The sequence below is a fragment of the Arvicanthis niloticus genome, chromosome 19, assembly GCF_011762505.2.
Source record: "Arvicanthis niloticus isolate mArvNil1 chromosome 19, mArvNil1.pat.X, whole genome shotgun sequence".
Lineage (NCBI taxonomy): Eukaryota > Metazoa > Chordata > Mammalia > Rodentia > Muridae > Arvicanthis > Arvicanthis niloticus.
In genome coordinates, this window is record NC_047676.1 from 24947440 (window position 1) to 24967677 (window position 20238).

The 20238-nt window shown below is 44.6% G+C and overlaps 1 protein-coding gene across 3 annotated transcripts in view; it reads right to left on the reverse strand.

The window, feature by feature from the left end:
• Positions 1-20238, reverse strand: part of Drosha (drosha ribonuclease III) — a 111505-nt gene that overhangs the window by 86570 nt on the left and 4697 nt on the right. For 2 of the 3 annotated variants that reach the window (XM_034523417.2, XM_034523418.2), the window contains exons 4-10: positions 16279-17121; positions 13851-13946; positions 11468-11578; positions 11009-11240; positions 8210-8351; positions 6033-6187; positions 1600-1680 (exon numbers count right to left, since the gene is read on the reverse strand). In XM_034523417.2, coding sequence (XP_034379308.1) covers positions 1600-1680; positions 6033-6187; positions 8210-8351; positions 11009-11240; positions 11468-11578; positions 13851-13946; positions 16279-17121 — 1660 coding nt within the window. The remainder of the gene's footprint in view (positions 1-1599; positions 1681-6032; positions 6188-8209; positions 8352-11008; positions 11241-11467; positions 11579-13850; positions 13947-16278; positions 17122-20238) is intronic. The other variant, XM_076916408.1, reaches the window with a different exon arrangement.

The following is a 20238-nucleotide window of genomic DNA, read 5'->3' on the forward strand; positions in this document are numbered from 1 at the left end:
ACCCTGAATGGAAAAAGTAGCCTCAAGTGCCCACAAGGAAAAAAAAAAACAAAAGATCAAGAATGAAGAGGTCTTGGGAGAGATTCGTAACCAGGCCAAGTGGGAGGGAGTATAGTGACTTCATCCTCAGCATGGTGACCATCAGGGGACAGCTGCTCTGGAAGAAGCACAGGAGTACCAGACAAAATCATAGGGCAATCATGTCTGCCCCCACCCATCCCACAACTTCCAGGGTGGGCACTTGAGTAACATGAGCACAGTGACTAGAGAGCCACTTCACATGACTGTGACACGCACAGCACAGGCCCCACTTAACAAGACCAAACAGCCAAGCTAACTTCATGCTAGTGACCATCTATTCAAATGGCTAGCTACCACTGGTACCATCCCTTGAGAACAATCTACTATCGGTATCAGGCTGACTACCTAGGCCCCTTCTACCTGTACAAGAGCCAACAAGAAGAATATAGCCCACAGGCAGACAGCTGAGAGAGACACTGGCCACTCAGGCTCCCACCCAGGCACCCAGGAAAAGCCTACTACAACCCAGCTATAGGGAATGTAGTCAGCCTGCAGTCAGCTCCTATGAGGCCATCCTCAGCTACCAAGCACTCTCTTCCAAGTCATGTGCCTCCTGACCAAGGCTGCTCTGCACACCAGGGGATGTGAAGGGATCAAGGCCATTCCAGTCACACAGAAGGACATTCTGCTAAGCTGGCTCGATGGGGCCCACAGAGCAGCTGACCCACCCCCTTTACTCTCGCCCCCACTTCTTCTCAGACGCAGATCCCTAACTAGGTCAGAGCACCCAACCTGAGACATAGGAACAGATGCCCACAGACAAAACCTTGTCAAAACTCCTTCCTCTACTCCCTTGACCTTCAGAGGCCATTAAGTCGTTTAAATTACCAGGAAGTCTTATAGCTTTATCAGACCCTCACACAAGTTTTACATAGAAATTAAGGACGTACTGTGGAATCATAAGACTGTGATCATGGGATTAATGAAAATAACTTACAAAACCAACAGGCAGTGAGGAAAAAACAACTCACAGGAAACTAATCTAAAGGGAGTAGTTACAAGTGACTACAGTAGGACCGCGTTCTTCAGTCAAGCCTAGAGTGTCTGAGAAGCCAGGGCTGGGTTATCCAGTCAATGGGAACTCACAGTTGGTAGAGACAAAGACTTTGACCAGTACTATAGTGAAGATAAAGAGTTACGAAAAGCGGGTGGATCCCCAGGAAAAGAGAACATGAGCCTCACAGCGTCAATGGGAACACTTCCCTGGGGCAGTTCATAACCACTTCCGATAAACACCGGAAGCCAATACCACAGTGCATACAGTTTGAGGACTTAATGATAGCACATATAACACATATGAGCCTTCCACATGCTTTTTAGTTTCCCTGACAACACTCTGTAGTCTACTCAAAGCCCAAATATTTCTTCTCTATAAATGTCAGTAACAGAGTCTATAATAGGAAATGTGAAAAGGGTATTTTGATGACATTATTCTGTTTAATGGAAAAGAATAACAATGGCATCTGTCTACTTCTGACTCCTTGGTGCTTATATAAAATCATAACCCAAGCCAGTTACCTCTTCTCCGGGATAAATGCTGTGCCGAATTCCTGTGCGTCTTGCTTTTGCACTGCATTTGCAAAGTGGTCCATCATTCATCTGTCAGAAACAGAATGCAGGTCAGTGTTACTGGGGGGAAATCCATGCAAGGCACGAGGAGGCCTTAGAAACCATGAGCTTTAAGGTCAGGAGTATGGAGGCTCTGAAGAGGCTGTCTGGTTAGAAGATTAAACAGAAATTCCAAAACCAATAAAGCTGCCAACTGTCTACAAAGTCTGGTAAAAGGAAGCTGGGACAACCCAGGAATCCCAAGTCGTGTGTACAGCCAAGCAGGAAGCACCAATGTCACCACGTTGTCCTCTATTTCTCCGCAGGACTCTGTCTTGTCTCTTATTTCAGGAAAAAAAAAAAATATCACACACAGACAGATGAATTTCATATCCTAACGGCAGGAAGACTTTGACTTCGTCTGCTCTGAAGATGACCTGTCTTAAAAACTGAAGTATGTATAAAGCAGAGGGGTCAGGGAGTGTCCAGGAGAATAAAGACACACACACACACACACCCCACACACTTTTAATACACTCTCTTCCACTTTCCACCTTGTTTCCCTTTTCTCGGTAAATGAACAATGTTGAATGCCTCTCAGACAGAACAGTAAGTACCAAGCAGAGGGGAGAAACAGCAAGAGCCCGTGAACTCAAGTATCACTTATTCTAGAAAGAACAAATAATATTATACTTAGGTTTTGAAAGAAAAAGAAACTCCATCTAAACGGACGTACCACTGGAGCTGGGCCTAAAGAGAAGAAAACGAAGTACTGAGCCACACAGAAAAACACGATGGGTATTCCGCACAGCACCAGAGTGCATGAGAGAAAGAAGGCGGTATGACACTCGTCATACTCAGGGCATGGAATGAACAGAATGGACTGTGTGTGTGTGTGTGTGTGTGTGTGTGTGTGTGTGTGTGTGTAGACTGAACGGGAGCTGCACTCAAAATCTAACAAGCCGTGACAGCCTGTTTCCAGGCTGAGATGGCTCGGTTGTTAAAGCACTCGCCTCACAGCTGTAAGGACCTGAGTTCAGAACCCACATAACAGCCATGCGAGGTAGCACACACCTTACCTCAAGCAATGGCACAATGAGAGGAGTGAGAGGCACAAACAGGCAGATCCTGGAAGCTCAAAGACCAGCTGGCTTGGCCCAAGTTGCAGGCCAATGAGAAACACTGCTGCCAATGAAAGGTAGACGGTCCCTGAGGACCAGACCTGAGCCTGTGTTCAAACTCACCTCTGTGCACACACAGGCGCACGCTTGTGTGCAGGCATACCAGTTTTGGAGTTCATCCAGTAGAAATGTACTAAAGATGAACGTTTATTTTGTCATTCCCTAAATAATACAGCGTGACAACTACTGACATGGTGTTATATTATATTAGCTATTATATGTAATCAAGAGATTTAAAGCACAAAAGAGGTGGGTGTCACTCACGTGTAAATACTTATTCGGAAGACTCTACACCTGTGGATTTTGTATCTGTGCAGATCCTGGAATCAATCTCCTTAGACACCGAGGAATGACAATATATTGATCCATTTTTTAAGTACTAGGGATTTGTAATTCATTGTGCTCAATTAAAATATAAATGAAAATATCTCAATAAGACTTTGGCAAGAAATAGTACAGTGAAAAAAAAAAACTTAAATTCTTTTTAGTCTTTTGGGAAATCTAAAGCTCCAGGAAGTAAAGCAGAAAAATAACATTATTACCTAAAAAATAATGTTAGGATATTATGAAGTAACAGCTGGCAAATAAGAGGCTTAATAACTTTTCATCAAAAATCCTAAAACACTCCGAGTGCTAGTCACGGCTTCCAGGGCAGCTGACAATCAGCCACATTCCTACCGCCACCAGCATCCGTACACTGAGGACGGGAAACCAAGCACAACACACAATGGTGTAACAACAATGTAGGCCTAGCAAGGCTGAACAGAACAGTAACACACACACACACACACACATGCATACATACACACACACACACACACACACACACATGTACACACACATGCATACATACACACACACACACACACATGCATACATACACACACACACACACATGTACACACACACACACATGTACACACACATGCATACATACACACACACACATGCATACATACACACACACACACACACGTACACACACACACACATGTACACACACACACGAACACACATACACACACATGTACACACACATGCATACATACACACACATGCATACATACACACACATACATACACACACACACACGAACACACATACACACGAACACACATACACACACATGTACACACACATGCATACACACACACACACATGCATACATACACACACACACACACATGCATACATACACACACACACACATGTACACACACACACATGTACACACACACACGAACACACATACACACACATGTACACACACATGCATACATACACACACATGCATACATACACACACATACATACACACACACACACACACGAACACACATACACACGAACACACATACACACACATGTACACACACATGCATACATACACACACACACATGCATACATACACACACACACACACATGTACACACACACACACATGTACACACACACACGAACACACATACACACACATGTACACACACATGCATACATACACACACATGCATACATACACACACACATGTACACACACATGCATACATACACACACACACACATGTACACACACATGCATACATACACACACACACACACATGTACACACACATGCATACATACACACACACACACACACGTACACACACATGCATACATACACACACACACACACACACACACACACACACACACACGGCAAGGCTGATACTTCCTGACTGACCACCACCACCAGTGAAAAGGACCAGGTACACGGGTCTGGAGAAAGGTTTCTTTTTGGGCAGACAAAAAAACATTCTAAAACTTGTAGTGCCGGTGCACAGTCCTGAAGAATATACAAAAACAGCAGTGGATTATAAACGTCTGTGTAAATCTTGTGACATGTAACACCTCATCTGAATGAAAAGGAAAGCACTAAGTATAGTCACATCTGTTTAGAATGCCAGCACTCAAGAAGCTGAGGCAGAAAAAGCCACAGGTTCAAGGTCAAGCTGGAGAGTTAATTTAAAATACACTGAAAACTTTGCAAAGGTTTCTACTCAATTCTAAGGCATCAAAAAGTACATTGTTATCAGTCATTTCAATTATTTTCATCCTTTTCAAAAAATAAACAAACAACCAAAACTGGAGCTGAAGAGAAGAGATGGCTCCATGGCTAAGGACACCGGCTCCTCTCCCACGAGGCCCCAGTCTAGTTCCCAGCACACACGTTGTAACTCACAACTCTATGTAACTCCAGTTGCAGAGGATCCCACGCCCTTTTCTGGCCACCATGAGCACAAGGCATGCCTGTGATACACAGAGGGACATGTAGGCCAACACCCATACTCGTAAAACAAAACAAAATAATAATAAGCAATAGTGATAATAATAATGTTTAAAGCTTTTAAAATAGCTGTTTTCTAATAAGAATCTGAAGAAATTTCTAATTAATCCTGAATGGTATGAACTTATTCACAAACTATAACTGGTAAATTACCATATAGAGCAAGTTGGGACGTGTCTTGCCATGCGTAACAAATCACATCCATAAAAGACACATTTTCATATGGACTATGTATTTGTAAGATACAAATGTGATATAAAACTACCGTTTTTGAGAACCAAGCCCTGTGGCACAAGCATGTGTGTAACTAACCTAGCACTCAAGAGGCCAGCCAAAACTATATAGTAAGATTCTGTCTCAACAACGAATGCCTATTTACATTGTTTTTATCAGATGTTACTTCACAAAACTAAATAACCAGGAAATTGTAAATGTCCCAGCTTCTGTCATTAGTTCACATGGTCAACCAAGAAGAGAATTCACAAAAACTCACGACTGTTATCAACTAAACCAATTGATATTGTATAGAATGCTTCTGTTTGATAACTTAGCAGCAAGACCCCTTCCCGGTGAGCCGCTTTTAAAAGGCCCACAGGCTTTTCCCTCTTCCCGCCTTTCTGCTTCCTCCTCCTGTGGGTCTGATGAACAGCACATCTATGCTGCCCGGAACAAGGTCGCAGGAGCTGTCAGTGAGACTCAGGGAACGGCTGTTCTGGGCTCACACTCTGCAGCTGAACTCTGAAGCCGCAGGGAAACAGCTCTTAAAAATGACTCACAGCCCTGGGAGTAAGGTTCCATTCCAATACCAGCGCGCATGCACCTTCTCAGTCCTGAGCTGTACACATGACGTGTGGGCTTGCAACATTCATAGCAAAAGCATAAAAACACCCGCACCTGGCCCGGGTCATTGTACCAAAGTTCTTCATGAAGTCGGTCGGGGTGAGCCTTTTTGCGTTTAATCTCTGCAATGACATCAAACACCTCCGAGTCAGAGCTGCTTGAACAGGTGCTGTCCTCATCGGTCTCGCACTCAGATTCACTGGAACTCTCTAGTGGAAGGTAGGAGAAAACACCAAAGTTCATGGATGAACAAGATGGTTCTCCAGACACTTTCACATGCCCTAAACTTTAGCTGGGGTCACTGTTCACTCCTACAGTAAATTTTTGAGGGGTTACTCGACACCAAACACTGTTTAGCAATGCCATGAAAAACATACAGTTCAGAATGCTGAGTCATAATGAAGCTGAGATGCAGAAAAAATATATAGATTTTATAAAGAAAATGAGAACTAATAATGACAAATATCAAGTACAAGTAACACAGTAATAGTGATTTCACACTGTAAAAATGGTATCGATTCAATAAAGAGCTAGTCCACTAGGAGCCAGAAAGGTCAGTAGCAATTTTACAGAACGGACTCTTGCAACTGAGCCACTGAACAGAGGAGACTGACAGAAGGGCGGGAGGGAGAGGGAAGGGGCCAGGGACACAGGCCTGGACACAGGCCAGGGACAGACTCTGAGCTCAACAGAGCAACCCTGAGGGGGAGGAGGGTAGAAGCACCCCAAAAGCCAGACTCCAGGCTAATTGTGAAGACTCTTTTTTCTCTTGATAACAGCAATAAAAGGGGTTAGTCCTTTCTGAGTATATCCCTTTAGTCACAATTATAACCCCAGTACTCAAGGAGATACGAGGAGATCAAGAGTTCAAGGCCATCCTCAACTACATAATAAATCTAAAGCCAGGTTAAATTAAATGAGACTCCATCTCAAAAAAAGAAAACAAAAACAATACAACAACAACAAAACCAGAAAAACACCGAGTTCCTGAAAGCAACTGCATGAAAACAGACAACTATGATGTGTGAAATAAGAGAGATAAATACAGGATTCACTTAGGTGAAGTACTTGAAGCCAGAGACAGAAAGTAACTGGAGCGGGAGACTTTCTGCATTTTTGCTCAATGGAAACATTTCAGTTTTACAGAATGACGAGTTCTGCAGCCTGGTTGATGCCAATACACATGCACTTACTAACAAACTAGATGATTCCAATGGTTATGATAGCATACTTTGTACTGTGTTTTATTACAACTTGAGAAAAGAACCAGAGAGGAGCAGCATAATAACAAAATCCAGTACCAAGAAGTTTATCTTAGATAGACAAAACTGTCAGTCACATTTTGCAATGGGAAAACTGAGACACAGAGACTCACGCCCAAGTCACTTAACAGAGCCAGGCCCTTTGGTTCTGAGTCTAATTGTGCTGCTACCGCACAGCATAAGACAAAATGAATCTGGGCAAGGGAGAGCTAAGCAGAAGTGATGGCATATGGAAAGTCTCACTGTGACCACTTCCCCACCTTTCAGCCAAGATCAAGTGTAGTAACATCTGAGCATGGCATTATGCTAGGGGCTAAGGACACAACGTGGCAAAAAAGCACTCCTATCCTCAGATACCATCGGCGCCTTGTAACCTACAACCCTCTGAAGGCTGAAGGAAGACGACAATCATGAGTTCAAGTCTGGCCTGGGCGAGATATTAGATTTCAGGCTAACCACACTGCAGAATGAGAGCCTATCTCAAACACTGGAGGGGATCAAGGGGGCGGGAAATCTCACCATCTGCTTCAAACATCAGAACTTACACTTAAAACATAGACTATGAAGGGGAAAAAACTCTGTCCATAGGGAGAAGCCTTCACACGGGAGTGATGCTTCCTCATCAAACAAGGAGTGCCCAGCAATGGAAGGAGCCAGGAAGTGTCACCTGATTTCAAGACTTTAAGGCACAATCCCCTGCTTTTAGAGGGATGCCCAAAATACAGTGCTTTCTGAGTCTGAGGCTAGACAACGCCACAAGAGATGGACATGTTAGCCCGCCTTATAAAATAAGATCTTATACATTCTGGAATGTAACTGAGAAAGTAAGACCACATATTTGCTGACTACAGCAGCTAACAAAAATAAAATGAAAAAAGAAAACATTTCAAGTTGGGAATCTAAAGGCTATTTCCCCAAAGGCTGGAATTAAGCAGAACTAACACAGCAGTCTTGGGCTCTTCCACTCACCTAAATCTTCGTCTAGCTTTGTCTTCGGAGGCTCCCATGGAGGCCGGGCAGCTTTGGCCTTCTCTTGCCTGGTCCCCAATTCTTCCTCAAATTTGTCATACAAATCACGGAGCCTGCTTGTTCCTACGACAGTAGAGTCTCCCTTTGCAAAGTAAAGATCAGTGTGAGAAGCCATATTAACGATCATCATGCAAAAAAATAATAATAATAATAAAATAAACCTGTTAACTACAAGATGCTATTTTTAAGTTGCCAATGCAATCGATATTTGAAAAGGAAAACACCACACACTGCAGCAAGCTTCTGAACCACACACACTCCATGCCTGGTGGGTCAGGTAAATGCACTGACACTAAGCAGCGTGGGGACTGGTCGCAAAAGAAAGTCTCCCCTCCTCCCTCCCCAACAGGCACACCCAAGAAGCACAGGGCTTCTACACCATAGTCTTAGAGGAATCCTCTGCCGCTGCCCACTGTCCTTCCACAATGAAAATCACTTTGAACGGCCAGACTGTTTGACCTAGTGACCGAAAAATGTAGCATTAGAAGGGAAGCTGATAAGACACCGGCAGTCTAGCATTTGGCTTAGAATGCTTCTTGTCTCTGGCAGAGAAGGCAGCAAGAATGTCAGGGCTGTTACAGAAGGGTCTCAGGCATGAGGAAAACTACAAATGGCTACCAAAAGTGAGGAACCCACAGGAGACACTGGGCAATCAAACAAGAACCTCTGCTCAATAGCTACAAAAACAAACAGAACTGCCAGCAATGTAATGAGAAAGAGTTTCTCCAGAGCTCCAGAAAGGAACGTGCTGCCCTCTGACACCTTAACTTACACAATGCAATCCAAGCTCAACCTCTGACCCTTGGAGCTGTGAAATGATAAACACTTGTTTTTCAAGCCACACAGCTTAGAAAGCTTTGTCATGGCCGCAAAGGAAAACATACTCCGTGGACGTGAGCGACAGGGCTCTGGCAGAGATGGAAGCGGACCTTGGGGAAGGTACACGCTCTCTGTGTCCTATGTGCAGACAGAGGTAAGAATACAACGCCTACACAGTGCCATTCAGGAACTCTGGAGGATTCTCACTCTATAGACCAGGCTGGCCTCGAACTCAGATATCCGCCTGTCTCTGCCTCCCAAGTGCTGGGATTAAAGGCGTGCGCCACCACCGCCCAGCACTCTGGAGGATTCTCAAGACAACATTAGACAGTGTTCCTGAGCCATGAACCAAATGCTGCCCCGGCCTCCCGCTATCCCCCTGGTAAGAAAACTTGAAGCCCGACGCATTCAAGCAGCATAGAAGTGTAACCTCTGGTTACACTCTATCAAGTATCCTACACTATCTTGGACTCCTCAATCCTTTTTTTTTTTTTCCAAAGTCAAGGAAACCTTTCAAGTTCTGCACAGGTAAGGGTCACAAGGAAAGCAATACATACTCAGTAGAAGCCGTACTTCAGGGCCAGCATGATGGCTAAGCTGGTAAAGGCACCTGCTGCTAGTCTGAGGACCTGAGTTCAGTCCCCACAACCTTCTTGGTGGGAGGAGCAAACCAGCTCCCATGGCTGTCCCATGATCACACACATGACTGCATGCATACACAATATAAATAAATGTTTAGAAAAAGAAAATATATTTCAGATTTAGGGTTTTAATCTTTTCCCAAATTAACAAACGCTGTACGTCCTTCTCCTGAGATGCGGGGCAGTGGCAGCCAGATGTTGCTCTCGGGCATCTACGCCATCATGAAGGGACACAGCAGTCTGTCCCACACTATGCTGCCAGGGTTTCTTGGATACGTGTTCCCAAAAATGTACAAGAGCTACTCACTACTTCATTATAAGACCGACTTTGTATAAGATGATTGTGTCTGATAACAGAGTAGAACCCAAGTGCTCTGAGCACACTGAAGGCAAAGCAGGGTTAACTGTGACATTTTGCTGTGTGTATTAAATATAACTTGGACTAAAGATATCTTTAACTTACACTGGTGCTGCTAAATATAGCCCTTTCCTAAAGCAAGAAGCATCTCTGTATTTACAAAATTTCAAAGAGCAAAACCCCATCTTACTGAACCTCATGCACTAAATGTCACACGGCCAACTTCTTGAGCCCTAAACTGTAGGGCCACTGTTCCACTCATTCATTTAATCAATGACCCTGATTCCATATCTACCTTGTATCAAGTATGACATGTGAGCCTAACTTATAATTAACTGGGTATAAACACTTGGTCCCCAGTGGTGGCACTGCTTGGTGAGGTTACAGAACCTTTACAAGGTACAGACTAACTAGAGGAAGACTCTCTGGAGGACGGGCCCTGAGCGTTTATAGTCTCACCCTGCCTCCAGTTCTTTGTCTTTGAGTTTCCTATGTGACACTGAGATATGATCTCTTTCCCAGACCTTGTTTGGTCTCAGAAGAGAACGGGGTAGGGCCTAATTAGTACTCCAACTGTTGTATTCAACTTCTTGCTCCAGCCAGCTCCTGCCATGCCTGCCCTCGCCGTTGTGGCCTCTAACCACAAGCCAAAATAACTTCCCCTTACGTTGTTTCTGGTCATGGTATTTTATCAGAGCAAAAGAAAAGTAACTGGTAACAGCGACAGACAGCTGTGTCTGAAGACAGTTTTGGTTCTCACCACAGGGAAAAGATGCTACTAGCATCAGATGAATAGGGCCTACAGATGCTGCCCAATATCCTGAAATATACAGGCAATGCCCACAAAGAATCATCTGACCTAAATGCCACATTGCTGTGGTGGAGAAACCCTGGTCCACACGGTCTCTGCTTCAGACCTACCACTTGATCCATGGGGTCACTGGAGTAATAGCTTTCCGAATGTGTGCATCGGATCCACACGGGCTTAAGCAGCTCTTCCTCCTCCTCCTCGGTCTTCTCAGGAGGCACCTCCTCTGCCTCTTTTTCTTTGATGCACGTATAGTTCTTCTCTTTGCCAGAGCTCTGGCTGTCGCTCCATCTGTCTTTTTCCTCCTCCCAACGAGCTCTCTTCCTTTCCCTGCTTGGAGAACGACTTCAAAAGGAGGCAGGAAAGTTAGTTATTGAAAATAGTGAACGTTCCGTTATCTAAGATACCTGGTGCATTTTCCGCCTACATGCAAATGCCATACCCATGCACCATGCCAAGTTTCACTAAACCAGTGATTCCCAAATGCCAGTCTGCTAGCATCAGAATCACCTGGTTTATTTGTATAAAAATACAAACTCCCAACTCCCAGTCCCTACCCCAGATTTACTTACTGATTCATATTCTCCGGGGGTGGGGCCCAAGAATCTGTAGTTTTAATAATCTCCCCAGGTAATTCTGGTGTGCACCCAGCGGGTTCAGGAGCAACTGACAAACCATAACTCCTAGAAGAAAAAAACACTCAGAAGATATTTGGACATCTCTACTTACAGACAATTCCATCAGTGAACACCATAGTTTTGAATCTTTCACATACTGCTTTGCCAAAATAATTTTTTAAAGCTTCCCAAAGCCTGGCCTGCACTTGGCTATGGGTTTAGCCTGACAGCTGATCCGAGGAAGCAGCAGGAGTAACCCTCCCAGCATCGCTCTGGAAAAACAGACTTAGGTATTACACCAGTCAATCCAAACTGTGGCTAATTATGGTCCTCAAAATACTAATGTCAACTTACTTAATAACAGGATAAGAAATCTACTATCCTTGAATTCCTGAGGCTTAAAATACATAAAGATTAATCCTATGAATGTACTTGGAGGAAAAAATCTATAGGATAGATTCTAACTTAAGCCTATTAAATTTAGACAGAACCTAAAATCCTTCAGAAAGACAGCTGGTGAGAATCGTCACAGTATTAAATCAGTGTTTGCCCACTGTCCACTGATAAAAATTACTACTACCCGAATAAGTTTGCCTCTAGATTTAAGTGAAAAATTATTTTTCAGACAGACATGGTGACTTGTGGTCTAAATAAAAATGGCCCCTCAACTCATATACAGTGGTATTACTGGAGGTGCAGCCTTGTTGAAGTAGGTGTGGCCTTGCTGAAGTAGATGTGGCCTTGTTGAAAGAAAAAGTATTGGGGTTGGGGTGGGGCAGGGTAGGCGTTGATGTTTCAGAAGAGCAAGATAGGCCTGCCGGCTCATTCTCTCTTCCTGCTGCCTTCGATTCCAGATACAGAACTCTCAGCTACTTTCCCAGCACTATGCCTGCCGGCATGCTGCCGTGCTTCCTACAATCCTAACAACAGACCAACTGTAGAGAAATGCTCCGAGAAAGTCACCCTGGAGGTCAGGAAGTCAGCTGTGAAGGCTTCTGTGCTAGTCTGCCTCGGAAGTGATCTGATGGCCTAGATCATGGCAGTGGCAGGGGTAATGATTAATTAAGTAAGATACCAAGTCTTCTGGGACTTGAGAACTGAATAGATGTGTTGGAGCAGGGAAGAAATAGCAGTCATAACCCTGAGCTCTGGTGTTCCTTACTGTGAGTAGGGGGACATGAAGCAAGAGATAAGAACATTAGTTCTATTCAGGGTAGTGACATGATGATCAATGTTCACCAAGGAAGACACATCTGTAGTCACGGCATTAGCGTAGCACTTGGGTGCTCGCCAGAAGACTCGGAATGATACAGAGATGATGGTCCATGGACAAGAATAACATGTAAAGTCACGGAGCACTCCGTCGTTTTATAAGAGAGGGGTGGGTCATCAGAATGCATTTTATACATGGACGAAATCATCAGATAAAATTTAGTAAAAAAAAAAAATTCTGACTTACGACAAAGATTTCAAAGCACTATATTGATTGATGAGCTGTGTGGAAACGGGAACTGGGGTATGTTTTTGAGGGTTGTTTAAACTGACATTAGGTATAAGGAGAGAGGGCGCCGCACACTTTGGTAACTGATCTGACAAACGCATTCACACCTGGAGAAGTGTTAACTAACCTGCCATTAGATCTGTTAAGTTCCGGTGTGCACATGTAAGAGGAGATTACACACAGCGGCTGTTCACCCTCTGCTTTTGAGGTGGAAGCAGGAGGATCAGAAATTCAAAGTGTTCCTCATATCTCATCAAACATGTTAAGTTTGAGGCCCGTCTAAGCTACAATTAATTAATAATGTAATTCATATTAAAAATGTTAAAAATAAACTTGATTAAGAATATTGAAAATACTCATAGAATATAATTGTTACCAGTAAGTGGTATTTTAGATAACTTTTGTTAATATGTTTATGCTTTGTCTTTCTTTGCTTTTGCTTTTTAATATTGAGGTGCGAACTCACTATGTAGATAACTTGAAACAATCTTCCTCCCTCTGCTTCCTCCATGTTGGGATAGAAGCTTGCACCAGTGTACCCAGATTGTGCTTTCTTTGTCTTTTCTCTTTTCTTTTTTTTTCTTTTCAGTAACAGGGTTTCTCTGTGTATCCCTGGCTGGCTCTGAACTCAGAGATCTGCCTGTTTATCCTTTTTCTACCGAGAACACACACTTCCTAACTGGAGGACACTTACCGAGATTTTCCTCAAACGCCATGAGCGCTGGCACTGTGCTTCCCACCTCCCAGGCCACCCCAGCCAGAGCTGTAATGAGGACTCGGCAGAGAGCCGGACAAGCACGGACACTCGCACGCTCAGAGGTGATGCTAACCGCTTACCTTCCCGATCTCTTATACTCTTTTTTGTAGGAGGGCCTTTCCAGAGATGACGATCTGCGGTTCTCCCGGTGCCTGTGTCTCTCTCGTTCCCGCTCTCTTAGAGGAAATAATACAAGCGGTTTTCAGCAGAGAAATTCAAAATCACCATGTCTTCACTGAACCTTCCTCTGAAGAAATGGCCACATCTAAGAAAATTTTAGGGACTAGCCCTACTTAATGCCCGTCAGTTTACTGAGGGACAGGCATAGTATAGTCTCCCCAGCGCTCAGCACTCAACACAAGTCTCTCAAAATCTTCTCAAGAACCTCTAATCAGCTAACCTACAGCAAAAGAACTCCCTGACTACTGGCTTCTAGAAAACCATTCACTTAACAAATAAATGCGGACTAAAGGTCTTATAGCAAAGATGAGAACAAGCAGTATGATACAAGCGCCCTGGGCCTTATGGAGAGGGGCCGGAGCTGCGGCTGTGAGCGCTCGCTCAGTCACACAGGGACTTCAGCATGTGGGTGCTACTTTCCTCTAGAAAAGAGCCCCAAATAGACAGATTTACCTCAAGTGAGAGAGAAACTGAGAAAGCTTTCAGTATAAACCTATAATATAGTAACAGCTTGAGTTTATCTGACAGATGCAGTAAAGACCCAGAATAGCAGCAATCAGCATCCAGTGTGTCTGCATCAGAGCCACCAATCTGAGGGAAGAAGATACACCCAACTGAAGAAGATAGCTGACCGACCGCCCCTTATTTGGAGTTTTCAAGCTTAGAATATTTATCAACTTTATAAAAGCCTGGGTTATCCCCTAATTTGAAAATCTGAAACACTTCAAATTCCAAAACTTTCTGAGCAGGATATAACATCTTGATTTTTCAGTCTAGGGGTCAACAAGAAGAATAAATCTAAAATACCTGAACTCAAAAATAGCACCTACTCCCCTACTTATATCCAAGAAATGTCCAAAGGGTAAAATCAAATCAGGCGAATTCAGCAGCTATTAGTCATGGAGAACCAGGGATGGGTGGAAAGCTGACCTGGGTAATATCACCCGTAGTGTGTGTGTGTGTGTGTGTGTGTGTGTGTGTGTGTGTTATTTGTATGCAAGTTCCCTAAGATCCTTTCTTAAAAACTTTGTTACTCCTTAGGCCGGCTATGGTGTACAGCTGTGACAGGTACACCTTTACCATGAGCAGAGTAACCTGGGAGCAACTGTGTGGTGGCTCTGCTTAGCCAGCAAAGTCAATGGCATGATGCTGCCACCCTGCCGAACTACACCTAAGCTCCTTTCCCACTCTTTAGAACAGTCTTCATCTTTCATGGTAACAAGTCCGTATTATTCTTTCTGGAAAGTTTGCCTTGAAACAATCTTGCAGTTGCTATTTAATTATATTTGGGGCACAAACAAGCAAGCCTGTAAGCATTCTGTTGTCTCTGCTCTGACTATGGATGTGATGTGACTAGCTGTTTCAAGTTCCTGCCTTGTATTCCCACAGTGATGGACTGTAACTTGGAATCAGAGGCTGAAATAAACCCTTCTCCCCTAAACTGTTTCTTTAAACTTTTTTTTTTTTTAATCACAGCAGAAGTAAAACTGGGACAGATTGCATCCTTTAAAGTTTTTTGTGTTTTTTTTTTTATTTAGAAAAATTTGGTTCTGGAAAAAAAAAAAACATGAATCTACAACTAAACAGTATTTTTCAAATACAACTTTCCTCCATGGGAACATTTCAGCGCAGGAAAAACAGGCTAAAGCTATTTGGGGACCATAACTTGAATAAGTAGCCTTGCCTCTCTTTAAAGGCAACGGTGTTTCAAGCGCTCACCGAGCAGCTCTGCGTCCAGTCGGTGATGCACGCACATCACCCGTTTGTAAAGAACACAGTGTCACAACCCAAAGGTGACCACGAGCAAAATTAAAGCCCTAGTGATTTAAAACAATGAAATCTTTCACATCGTGTGATCATCATTAATGCACAACAGTGTCACAAAGAGGAAAAGACCACACTGATCTACACCAGAAACACTGGTCTACACCGGACACACTGATCTACACCGGACACACTGGTCTACACCGGACATTTTGGAACGCTTTCCTAAACCATCCTTTTTTCTTTACAACCCATTTACTTGTCAGTCTTCCTTGTAAAAAGCCTAAACCATCATTTTTTTTTTTTAATTAAAAATCAAGTGCATGCCAGACAGCGGTGTGGCACGTCTCCAATCCCAGCAATAGAAAAGCAGATGTAGAAGAATCTCTGAGTTCGAGGCCAGTCTGGTCTACAGAGTGAGTTCCAGGACAACCTCGGCTATACAGAGAAACCCTGTCTCATGAAAACCAGAGAGGGAAAAGTGCACAAGTTTGTGTTGGTCTGCAGACAGAAACTGGCCTGAGCCTCTGCAGCTTCATGAGGGAACTTTACATGTGGGCTTACCTGCTCCTTTCATAGCTGCGGTGGCGAGGCGGCGGCGTTCTACCCCGATCATATTCTGAGCGGTAGCGACTATCGGGTCTTCTCCTTTCAGGGCTGCGGCCACGCTCCCTGCGCTCCAGGGACCGATGCCTCTCACCTCGCCCATGGCTGTGATCTCGATGCCTGTGGTCGTCATAGTGTTTAAGCCTTTCTGGGGACCTTCTCTCACTCTGAGCCTTCGGGAGTGAGTATGGAGGGAGGTGTCTAAAATGAGGAGTGCTGCTGTTATTAGCACTGGGTGGGAAAGAACTGGAGTTGCTCTGGTAATTGTTGAAATTGGGAGGTGGGAAACTGTGTGAGTATCCAGGAGGGTACTGATAATTAACCTGCTGTGGCATGACGGGAGGGGGAGGAGGGTGGGACACAGAAGGAGGAGGTACCATGAAGGGAAAAGTGCCCTGTCCAGGAGGTGTTCCAGAGACTGGGGGATTATTGGGACAAGGCATTGGAGGGGGCATGGGTGGAAAACAGGGAGGCACTGGGAAAGGGTGTCTCATCTGGTGGTTGGGGTAAGGGGGCCTGACTGGGCAGGGTGGGAGGGGGCCTTGTGCTGCCGGTGCTGCTGGCGGAGGGTAGGGAACATAGTCCGGTCGTGGGGGCATAAAGTTGGGGGCTTGAGAGTTTGAGTACGAAGAAGACGGGGCGCTCGGAGGCTCGTATTGATATTGCGCAGACGGCTGCTGAGGATGAAGAAGTCTCAGATTTTGGGGCCTGAAAGCTGGTGCTGAGGGTCTGGCTCCATGTCCTCCATGTCCTCCTCGTCCCCGGGGACACCCGCGTCCTGGGTGGTACGACATTCTATGACTTTTTTAGAGAAAGGAAAAGGAGAAATCAAAATATGGGACTCACCAAGACCCACAGTGTGGAGGGAAGTGAATCCTTCAAGCTGTCCTTACATAGACACACACACTCACTCAAGCGCACATGCGAATGCTCACGGACTATACATGTATATTTTAAAGTAAATTTTTAAAAACCTCATGAGGACCCAAGTTCGAGCCCCAGAACACATAACGCATATCAAAACACCAAACATGATGGATGTACTTATAATCCCAGAGCCGAGAGGGCAGAGACAGGAGGATTCCTGGGACTCACTGTCCAGTCATACAGTAAGAGATCCTGTCTCAAAAGTAAAGTGGGTAGTGTCTAAGAAGAAAATGACAGAGGCCATCCTCTAGCTTCTACAAGTATCTGCGCATGTGATACACACACACACATCACTGCACAAACACTACGCAAACAGGTTTCCTAAATACCTAACTATCCTGCTGAGCCCCTGCGCACTTAATCAGCAGCACCAAACTAGTCAACCCATTCAAAAAGATTTTTTTTCCTAAAATCTTTATAGGTGTTCTTTCCCATCTGTTCCACATGGCCCACTACAGCCAATCCCTTGGACCAGACAGCGGTCCCTGCTCCCCCTCCTCGCCATCCAGCGTCTTGAGAGCTCATTTGTTAAAACAACCCTTACAGCTCTGACCCACTCTGCTTCAGTGGGCACCAGGCAATGCCTCAGACGTAGAAGGAGCCAACATTTCACTGCCTGAAGGGCAGGTTGAAAACAGGACTGCAGATCGGGCAAGCTGGTGCCCACACATCCCTGGCATCTCCAGCAGCCAGGTTACTTTCTGGGCCAGCTCAGATGCTGGGTGCCGTCTCTGGGCATCCTTCCTCGAATCTCAGCCCCTCCTCACTGCTTACAATAACTCTTCTATCATGCAGAGACATCAACCCCATCAGAACACATGCTGTACCAACTCACCAAACTCACCCAACTCGTCTGCATCCAACCCCATCCCCAATCCCCTGCTCCTAGCAAAGCTTATCTTGCTGGAAGCACCAGGGCTCCATCTCCAAATCCGTGTTTGGGACTAGGGGACCACTCTCCGTCTGCCATCTCCCAACCTTTGCCTACTACCCAACCCTTCACATCAGCATTTAGATGTCCAGTCTATTCAACATACAATGCTTGCCTTGGCCTCCAGTTCTCCCTCAACTTTTCACTGCCTCGTCTTCTTCACAGTCAAACTTCCTGAAAATGACGGTATGGACTAAAAGTTTTTGTTTCCTCAAAATCCTTATATTCCTGTGGTGATACATGGAGGATGGAGCTTGAGGAAGTGATTAGGATTAAAGTAATCGAGGGTGCTATTACCGTGAGTCGTGAGTGAGCTGGTTAGAATGAGGAAAGCCCCCATACGTTCACATATCAGAATGTGTGGTCCCCAGTGAGCAGAACTTACTAAGAAGGATTAAAACCTGTTGGAGTTGCTGTGTCACTGTAGGGCAGCTTTGCGGTTTCAAAAGCCCACACCAGGCCCAGGCCCTGTCACTCTGTCTTGTCTCTCTCCTTCCCTCCCTCCCTCCTTGCCTGACTTCATGTAGTTCAGGATGTAAGCCCTAAGCCCAATGTCTCCCTCCCTGCCTGCTTGCCTGCCACCATGCTTCCTGCCATGGGACTACTTCCAATCAGATGCTTTAGTACAAATATTGCCTTATTTCTCGTGTCTCTTCACAGCAACAGAGAGTCACTAAAACAGCGGCAATCTAATGATGGGATTAGTGCCCTTGTGAAGACAGAAGAAAACCTGGTCTCTACCCAGTGACAAAGGATACAGCAAGAAAGCCACCTGAACATCAAGACAAGAATCTTCACCATGAAAGTGAAGCTGAAAACTGTCCATGCTAGCACCCTGACAAAAGTCTAGAGTCCTCCTTCAGTGTGTAAACAGGGTCAGTGCCAGGACCTTGATTTCTACAGGTACTGAAAAGCAGGAACGCTCAATTCTCTTTCCAATAAATAGCATTTGTTGGGTATCAAGACATACACACTTACCAGGGAATCGTCCTGAAAGCTTTTTCTCCCTTACCTCATTTAACTAAAACCTTATCTCAAAACTAGCATAATGTATGTGTCCCTATATCTTAATAAAAAGGCTCTGGGTTTGGTTTTCGGCTCTGGTTTGATTTTTTGTTTTGTTTTTTGAGATATGGTATCATTCTGCAACCCTGGGCTCCCTGGAACGTGTTATGGCACAGATTGGTCTGGAACTCAGAGATCTGCCTGACTCTGCCTCCCAAAATAAAAAATTCCTACCATTTTCTTTGCAAATACTTTAATAATACTTAATAAGTGCTCCCTTAACTAGCTATAGTAATATTCTTTCTGAGTTTTCAACAACCCCATCATCACACATAAAACTTCGGTAATGACTATTCTTCACTGTCAACTTGACTAATCTGAAACTAAAACCCAAAAATGGAAGCCACAACTGAGGGAATTTTTGCTTACTCTGAAGTAGGAGAATATACTTCTGATCCAGATCTCTGAGGCAGGATGATACATCTTTAATCTATCTGTATCTAACCTGGGCCACACCTCCTTGCTGGAAGCCCAAATATAAAGGACATGAGAAAAGGAAGCTTTTCCTCTTTACCTGCTTGCTCTTGCCTTGCTAGTGCATCCATTCCTTTACTGGAGTCTACTTTATCAGCTTCCAGCTAAGACATTCAGCCTCATGGACTAAGCAACTACAGAATTGTTGGACCTTCACAGCCATACACAGCCAGCCCTTGTTGGGTTAGTGTGACAGTTTGTATATGCTTGGCCCAGGGAGTGGCACTATTAGGTGGTGTGGCCTTATTGGAGTAGGTGTGACCTTGGTGGAGAAAGTGTATCATTGTGGACGTGGGCTTTAATACCCTAGTCCTACTGCCTGGAAGCCAGTATTCTGCTAGCAGTCTTCAGATGAAGATGTAGAACTCTCAGCTTCTCCTGCACCATGCCTGCCTGGACACTGCCATGTTCCCACCTTGATGATAGTGGACTGAACCTCTGAACCTGTACGCCAACCCAAATTAAATGTTGTCCTTATGAGAGTTGCCTTGGTCATGGTGTCTGTTCACAGTGGTAAAACC